Genomic DNA, 9,977 nt, shown 5'->3' on the forward strand with positions numbered 1-9,977 from the left:
CACACACACATATATATATATATAAACATTTATTTAAGCTATTTTCATAACAATAGATGAAATAAAGTCATTGTGTTTCACATAAGCAATTAGTTGTATTCATAAGTTATTTTTGAGAGTTTCCGGAAATAAATTGAAAATAATGTATAACAAATTATAAGTTGTTTTAATAAATTCTCTCACAATATAACACAAGAGTTTATGCAAATAGATTTTTTTTTTTTTTGAAGGGCTATGCAAATAGATATATAAGCTTAAATAAGTTAATCTATATAGACTTTAAAACATGGAAAAAGATACATGTCTACTTTTATTTTGTCTCTAGTTCTACTTTTATTTTGTCTACTATAGAAGTGACAACCGTGATTGCCTATATTATAATTAAAACTATAATTAATTTGAAGTCCAAAATAATTATTTTCCCACCACCATTAATTTATGCCAATAAACTAACCCCACCCGCTAGAAGAAAATAATGGATGGTGAATCGATCTAAGAAGAAAGATAGTTCATCAATTTAGGCACGCTTCATGCATATATTTATTCAAATAAAAACTACCCTATAAAAGTTTGTTAACTGAATATCATTTAGTTGATAAAAAAACTCAAATGTGTACGTGCAAGTAATAATATACTACGTATTTACATTAATTTTTTATTTATTTCTTTAGGGGTTGCCATAGACGACGAGTAATACTATATCATTATCACAGTGACTAACCTAATATAGACAAGAGCAAAAAGCATCTCATATGTAGCATGCTTATGAGCTCATGACTTCAAATGGTATCCACACTTTGGGTAGAAAGGTATTTTAGATGTAAAGTAAACATACAATTGTTTATAAATAAAAGTTTGGTCGAGTTGGCTCTCCGACGTCACAAGGGTCAGGTTAGATCTCTAGACTCGGAGAGTGTTAGTAACGATTTAGAAATTACCCATCAACAAGGTTTTCATGTTAATAGTGGGAGTTTTACCAATACATTTGTTAAATATGAGTCAATCAACTATTTATCAATTGAATCAACGTTCGATTTTTTGTCAGACTTTACTTATTTCTCATCCGAACTTCGGATTATCATGTTTCTTTTCTCTTAGAACATAAAGTTTAACAAAAAAGGAAATGTAACAAAAAAAAAAAGCAAAAAAAGAAATTGAACCAACATTCGCAGACCTAAACATATTTTTAATCCCTACAATATATTACCATTTACATATATCTTTATCCTTGTTTTTTATATATGGTTATTTTATGGACTAAAAATAAATGTATTTTTTTCGCCATAATCAAATTAGGGACTGAATATTGATGATTATTTTTGTAAAGATTAAATCATGTTTTCACAATTTACTAATCATTTTATATTTGACATTTTAACTCAAAATTATTAAACCCTTAAAACAATAACTCAAATGATTAAAGTCAAATATATTTTATAATCTAACCAATAATGATTTATTGCACGTATAAAAATATCTTTACAATAGCCGTACATATCAATATTAAGGGTACACGTATTATAATCTTTAAACGTACAAGTAAAATACAATACTTTTCCATTTGCATGAAGGATAAAATATGTTCATAATTTTTTTAATTACCATTTAATCTGGGAAATACGTATTAATTGTTTTCTTACAATTAAATGCACCAAATGGATATTTTATTTTGGATGTGACTCTACACTTGTTAACAAATAAAGATGGTATATAATAACTTTCTGAAAAGCCTATACTACCTTCAAACCACCACGCTATATCTGTTTTTCTATAATGCTTTTTAAGTTTTATCGTGAACGAAACTTTAATTTTATTTGAGATTCTTACGTGCATTTTGTGATAGAAAATAAGCCACTTGGAAATTTTATTAGGTTACATATAGTCAATTAATGGCATAATTCATATTCAGTGCATGCTTGATTTCGTCATATTCTCTAATTTGGACGGTGGATTTTGGAAGGTGGTGAGTGTCAATTCAGTGTATCAATTTTCTAATACACATTAATGGCCCTAATAATCATTTAATTTATGAATAATACGACTTGGCTGAGGTGGATTTATATAAGTGGAAATTAATGAAATTTTTTGAGTGTCTACCTTGTTTAGACTTTAAATTAAATTAGTTTATTGTTTGTAAGTTTTTTTTTCCAATAACTTGAATTGTAAGTTTAACATTTTCTATTAAAATTGTCGGCTATAATTTGATCGCTGACCTTACCTTATGATAAGACTTTTTTGTTTAGATAGCAAAAATATTTCAAATTGATTTATTTCTTATCTGCCAACTGTTAGCGAATTCGTTGTGAAAACTACACCAATAAAACTTGATGCGTGGGGCAAATTAATATCGAGTAATCAAATTAAGCGGGTAGCAAATAATTCAAACAAAAATAAATAGCAAGAGATAAAAGGAAGAAGGAGAACACAATAATTTGTTTACCCAGTTCGGTCTAATGATGACCTAGTCTGGGGGAGAGAGCAGCTCTCTGTTCCACTATAATGATATGAGTTTCTTTACAAAGAGATATTGAGTTACAAGAATCAGTCTTCAAACCTAATTCTACCCAAGTTCCAGCCTCTTCCCGTGACCTAGAGACTCAATCCTAATAGTGCTTTGTTCAAGGTGAATCAAAACAATCTCAACCCTAGTATTGTTTGCCAAGAGAAATTCTCTATAAACCCTAGTTTGTATGATGGTTTCTAAACCCTGTTTTCTACGCACTTTATCATCCGATACAAGGCTTATATTTATAGTGGAAATTAACCCTTAAAATATGGAACAAATCTTCACTGAATATACGTTTATGTTATTTCCTTCAGTGTACCATCGTGTCACGTTATGATTGCATCGTGGCACGTTGCGCTGCCATCGTGCCACGTTATGATTCCATCGTGGCACGAATTTTCCAATGACTTGCTTCAGGATCTTGTTTAACAATCGTGACATGTTGCTTCTCCATCGTGACACGTTTCTCCAGATTCCTGATTTTAAATTAACTCCCTCACACCAACCCTATCATTAATCCCAGTCTGATGAATTTGGATTATCTATAATTTACACTATATACATGGGGGAACTTGTTTATTTTGTGAATGGTTTAGTAATATGTTAGATTGTATTCCAAGGGAGGAGGATGTCTTAATCTTTTGTTCTCAATGGTAGGTTTAGAACTAACAATATCTTTCCCTAATTCAATTAATATAGTTATGTTTGATATTAAAAAAAAAAAAAACTATATTGCACTTGAATGTGTAATAAATTGGAATTTAGATAATCTTATATTGAAACTTTTCACTTAAAAAAAAGTCATTACTATAAGTGAATTTTAATAGTAATATTTCTCACATAACTTGTTAAAAGTTCCACATATTTGATGAGACAATTCATAACCTTATAAGTCAATTTTGTAAAAAGTAAAGTTAAATACTTAAATGCAATAGAAATTCTAATATAATATCAAAATTTATTCAAAATCTATTAGATCACATGCTATCAGATCATCGCTGTCTAAATGTCCTTGAACGTAAGAGACTAGATTTAGAATCAACATGTTGAATGAAACAAACTTTGAATATAAATTTATAACATGATGATTATATTGTCTCCATCTCATAAACTGATTTTATAAATATGAGTTAGACTCGATACATCGACGACATAGTCATGAATGAGAGGGAAAGGTACCAAAATTAGGGGAATAGACTTATGCTGCCGACTCCACTAATAAACACGGCGTAATTAGCTGAAATCTCAAATACGTTCACATAGTTCGCATGAGACATGAAGTCAATGGAAGAATATTGGCATATATCGACATGGTATTGTATAGGAGATTGTAACTCCAAATGTGTAATGTAAGGAATTGGTACGGATGAGGATACCCTTTCTCTTCACCTATGTCCCACACAATTCCCTTAAACATTCTCTCTCACACTCACACATGTGTGCAATAGTACAACTATTCTCTATGATATTTCTTTCATCACTCCAAAATATTCATTTTATATTTCTTAATTTTTTTTTTATATGCAACAAATAAAATACACGGGATAAATTATCATTGACTAAACTAACCTTTATTTACACGACAAGTTGTCCTGTATAAAAATTGTTCCTGTTAAAACGTTTAAACTATTTATAACATCATCACCTCAATTCAATTTTACAATGATATTAAACACTTATCAACTTAAATGCACAGGATAAACAGAGATTGAATACAATTTCGTAGATAACTGAAATACATCGGATAAGTGGTCATTAACTAAAATTTCAAAAGTAAAATAAATGCACGAGACAAGTTGTCGCTAACTAAACTAACTTTGATAAACGATATTTATAAAAAATTGATTTTGCTAAAATGTTTCATGTCACCTCACTTCAATTCTATAATGATATTGAACCCTCATAAACTAAAATACACGGGATAAATGAACATTGACTAATCTTTCAGAAGAAAAAAAATACACAAGATATATTATCATTGACTAAACTTACTTTGATTTACACAACAAGTTGTCCTTTATAAAAATTGTTCATGCTAAAACATTTAAACTATTTATAATATCATCACCTCAATTCAATTATAAAATGATGTTAAACTATTTATAATATTACATGACAAGTTGTAAATTTTTTTTTTTTGAGCAAAAGTTGTAATATTATAATAAACTGTTGGATATTATTTTTAATATCTATATAAACTTAAAATATACACACAATATCTCATTTTCCATTATATTCAAATATTATAACATTGTTTACGTTTTAAGTTTAACAAATTTAAATAAACTTATGTTATGTAAAAATTGTATTATATTTTAATGTGCATTATCATATTCTGCAAAATGTAACAATCATTATAGAGAAATAACTGCCCATCACATGTAAAGAAGTTATATTAACATTTTCAAAACCTAAAAAAAAATATTACATCAAATTTTTAAATAACAATATATAACAACCATTAAAAAGAAAATCAGATTCTTTTAAACAACAAACGGTTACTGTACCCGTGCGTCAGCACGGGTATGTTACTAGTTCCCTTAAACATTCTCTCTCACACTCACACATGTGTGCAATAGTACAACTGTTCTCTATGATATTTCTTTCATCACTCCAAAATATTCATTTTATATTTCTTAAAAAAAATAAAATTATATGCAACAACACAAAATAAAAACAAATGGTGGTACTATTTACAATATTAATTTTCTCATATTTACAAAATTATGCAATTGTCTTTTATCATAAAGGTAAAGGGGGGTTTGATACATGCAAACAAAGTGTTCCAAATCTAATATCCTTATATGTAAAAAATGATTTTTTTTTGTTCGGATGCTAGAATCCAAACATGTAAAAATTGTTATGAACCGTGGCTATATAACTGTGCTAATTTTCTTCCTTCTTACATGATGGTAAATCATGGGAATGGATTCTCTCGATTAAAATCTCCTCAATTGTTGCATCTTAACCATAAATTTTTTTAGAGAGAAAATGACAAATGAAATTACAAGGAAATGAAGGACTAAATTTAATAATTTGAGATACAACAAATTAAAAGAATTTAAATTGAGAGAGTCTATTCCCATAAAACACGCTTCATATTTTAGAATCCGAGACATTTTTTAAAAAGCGATGAACGCGAGAGAGGTGTGTATAGAGATTTTACAAAGAGGAATGTTAATTTGGGCTGTTAAAAGCCCAAAAAGCTTATAACCCAACAAGAAAGAAAACGCTAACCTCTTTCTTCTCTCTCGCATCAAAGTTCAACACTCGCTTCCGATCTCTCTCTCTCTCTGCAACCCCTAGCTTCTTCGTCTTCCTCTTCCATTTTCAGCTCAGGTAAATTCATCTATATTCCTTATATTCTCCTTTGTTCGATTGATTTGTGATTTTTTTTTTTGTATGGTTCATTTATTCGATTCGCTTGTTCCATTTGAATCAGATTTACAACATTTTTATGAAAATTGAAAATCTTAATTTGCTTTAGAGTAATGTGATAGTGATTTTTATGAATATAATTTAGCTAAGATGTTGGAAGATGTATAAATTAATAGTTACAAGTCCCAATTTTTTAGGATACAATTTTTTCACATTTCTCAACCTCAAGGATGATTACCCAATTATATGTGAAGCTTGCATCTATAATTATGTCCCTGTTTGGATAAGTAACTTATTTTGCAGCTTATAGATTAAACACTTAATATATAATAGCTGCAAATAAGCTATTTCTATTGACAATTTTTCTGCGTTGATGAAATTGTAATTGTAATTATCTGTCAAGGACGTATGGTTGGTTTCAATTATGCTTGTCTGCATCTAAAGTTAATTGCTGGGGACACTCTTCTCATACATTATTAATGTCCCATGTTTTGGTTCAACTTGGATTCATTTACGTTGTCCCTCTTCATGTTCTAGAATTCTGTTCTGCGGTAGTAAGTAACTATAAATTTGGTTTTGAAACTGAGTTTAGAAGGAATAACAACATGAGTCTCGACCACATGTTTCAAAATTCCATTGATATATCAAACATGAAAAACATATTTATCACTTTTTTGTATATGTTCACCTTATCGAATTGTCTCCTTACCGCATTCCTGTGGACAATCAGTTTTTGTTACAGTTTCTGCAGTGTTTCTGGATGCTACATATATATATTTTTTTTTGCAATGATTTGTTGTTTAGCTCTTGGAACACTATTAATGGTGTATTTGGAACATGAGTATTGGGATATCGATGCTTTTCCCACATGTCTCATTCATTAATGTTTTCTTCTGTTGTTTGCTTTTTTGTTTAACTAGACAACTTATTATGTACTTTCAAACGTCATTTTATATCCAAACAGGGCCATTTCATAGTTCGATGGCATCAAGCGGAGCAGTGCCATTTTGGAGGGCAGCAGGGATGACATACATTACTTACTCCAACATATGTGCGAATCTTGTCAGGAACTGCCTCAAGGAACCTCACAAGACCGAAGCTCTCTCTCGCGAGAAGGTCCATTTTGCTCTTGCCAAATGGTCTGATGGCAAGCCTGAGAAAGCTAGTACGTTCCCTTTTCTCCTTTTTTTTTTCTCCATCATATCATATCAAATCTAGTTACTATCTAGTTACTATCACGTCTTGAATACACGTCAAATTAAAACAAAAAATGGTTCGAGCAGCTGTTAGACACGTCTTGGACACATGATGTCTTAATTTGTCTTAATTATCATGTTAATTAAGACGAACATGATGTCTCTTCTCATTTTTTGTGAGGCTCATTATAATGAGATTAACTAGTTCTTATAAAATACACAATGCATTTCCAAAATATAGAATACTGGAACAACACATACATATTTTATATATAATATTAGCATAACAACAATTCAAATGCGTTGTGTATTTTATGTCAAATTTGATTTTAATGTAAAACATTAAAACATAAATAAATTTGCCTTAAACACAGTTTTATACAATTAAATTTATTCAAACACACTTAGAAACCAAGAAAAGTTACACTTGATAAGGGTGAGAGCGGTTTGATATTGAAGTAAAATATATTGTTGATTGTTCACAACATTTGTTTTGACTAGATGCCCTTTTTCTGTTGTCTCTTGATGGTGTGTATTTAACATAAGTTTATTTAGTTTTGTACATTTGATGTATTATTTCTGATCGAAGTGTTCAATTGTTTTTTGCTCAGCCATTCGTTCAGACACCCCAGATATTTGATTCAGTATAGGTGGAAGCTATGCATGCAGAAATCTTTTATTTCTACTGGAAGTTAATCGTCATTTTGGACCTTTTTGTGGATTTTGATGTTTTTGATTGTTATTTTTCTGTCCATGATGTGGCACATGCACTGAATTTTGGATTTGCATGGTTAATCTTGTAATAATTTTAGTTTGAACACATGTTATTAGACCAAATAAAATGAATACTTATTCATAATTTCACGTGATGTTTGCCTTCAATCAATTTTATGTATTTACCACATCAGTTAGTTAGCACCGAGTATATTTATAAACAAGACAGACGAAACTCTCATCATAACATAAGAATCAAGAGAGCTATGACAAGATCATGCATTCTCTGAGACCTTTCTTAGCCAACTGTTTGTAGGTCTTATATTTGTGTGATTGAGAAGTCATTCATGATCATATAATTGATCAAGTTGGTTCTTGTGCCACAAACTGTGACAACATTTTCAGTATCGAAGTACCAACAACATTGAGGAAACAATCCTCTTCCTAGATCATGGATGTTGGCAACAGAATCTTAACATTTCTTTTTTGTGAAATCATGTTGGAGCTTATAATGCTCTTGGTATTGCACGAACAAAATGATTGGGTTGCTGCTTATAATGCTAATGATCAAGAACAGGAATTTCCACATTGGTTGGAGCAACATATGTTACAGACCTGCAAAGTTTATTGCAAGAACAAGCATAACCAAAGAATGAGAATCATACATACTCCAGGCATAAATGAGAAAAATGAAATCAGACATTTAAAATGTCAAAATAGAACCATTTTATTAGACTAAACATTGGAGATAAAAGCAGGCATACATTTTATCCAACAGGGAGGAGGGGATGAGGTTTCTTCATTGTTTATATAATTGCAACCCTGCAAATTTTATTCATCAAAATCGCCTACTAATTATGCATAAGTTCAGCAGCATATAATGTTGTACTTGTATGAGTCTACTGCGAAAGAACCATATTGGGTATTGCCTCCCAATTCCTTGCCATCGCATGTACATGTTCCATGACAACAATATTTGGAAGGCCACATGTTGTTTATTTGTTATAGTTTTTCTTGTTTGAAGGGGAAATTATGATAACTAATAGTGATAACACTCATGGTCATTTTAAAATTGTCATATGCATATGAGATTTGAACATGGTTTCTTGGATTACAATTTGTTTGAACACTCTTTCATGTGCCATCGGGCCATACTAAGTTTGCCTTTAATTAAATATCAAAGATTATTTTTCTAACATATGAAGTTTCTTAAAAACACATTAAAACGATAAAAAAAACTCAGCGGTAAGTAATTACAATTGATTTTCTCTTTTGAAGTCAATTGTAGCTAACTATCGTTGATTTTTTTGTTGTTGTTATTTACATGTGTTTTTAAACAAGTTGTTATACTCTCTCGTCCTACAATAGCATTTCTTTATGTTATATTCTCTTTTTTAAAGATATTTTTCTTTTACTCCTCTCATGTTACCGTTTATTGTAGTTACTACACAACTTTGATGGTGATGACTGATGAGTATTCAAATCCATATTCTAAAGTTTTATAGTATATGTTTCTACTACTTGTCATAATTTTGAACGGTGTGGGACATTATTCCCTTCCTAAGGCACTACTAAGTTAGCCATCAAATCTATCTATTATGGTGGAACTTGTAAACTATTAAATTAGTTTTTAATTTTGTAGAGCACTCACAAATAGGTCATTCAGTTATGAATATTCCAAAAATATCTTTTACTCTATTGACGTGTTAAATTGATCTCTATATTAAACCACTTAATTTTAATTAGGTTTCAATATTTTAACAATTTACGATTCATTTGGTCCATAAGTTTATCCACTTCTTATTAATTTAGTCCTTAAATTTGTTTTTTAAAAGATAAATATAAGTAAAATTTGATAGAGTCGATGACCATTTTAAAATATTCATAACGTTAGGAATCTATTCGTAAACGTCCTACAAAATTAGGGATTAATTTGATGGATTACTCTTGCTAGAACCTTGCGGAATTGAAGTGGCTCAACCAAGTAGATTAAACTTGTTATCATGAAGATGTAGAAATATTCATGAGAACAATGAATCAATGATATCAAGTATTTTCACTTCTTGATGTAGAAATATGTTGGCATAAATTTTTTGAATTACTGTTGCATTTCACTTTATGATGATGCAAATTTGTTTATCGATTTCATGGCAGACAAAAAGTGACATCTTTTATTTAACTTG

The 9,977-nt window shown here is 29.8% G+C and overlaps 1 protein-coding gene across 1 annotated transcript; it reads left to right on the forward strand.

The window, feature by feature from the left end:
• Positions 1–5,689: 5,689 nt before the first annotated feature.
• LOC11416069 (ATP synthase subunit epsilon, mitochondrial) lies at positions 5,690–7,960 on the forward strand. Its single transcript, XM_003613716.4, has 3 exons — positions 5,690–5,845; positions 6,849–7,049; positions 7,692–7,960. The coding sequence occupies exons 2-3, from the start codon at positions 6,866–6,868 to the stop codon at positions 7,718–7,720; spliced, it is 213 nt and encodes a 70-aa protein (XP_003613764.1). The 5' UTR covers positions 5,690–5,845; positions 6,849–6,865; the 3' UTR covers positions 7,721–7,960.
• The last annotated feature ends 2,017 nt before the right edge of the window (positions 7,961–9,977 follow it).

The sequence above is a fragment of the Medicago truncatula genome, chromosome 5 (assembly GCF_003473485.1).
Source record: "Medicago truncatula cultivar Jemalong A17 chromosome 5, MtrunA17r5.0-ANR, whole genome shotgun sequence".
Classification (NCBI taxonomy): domain Eukaryota; kingdom Viridiplantae; phylum Streptophyta; class Magnoliopsida; order Fabales; family Fabaceae; genus Medicago; species Medicago truncatula.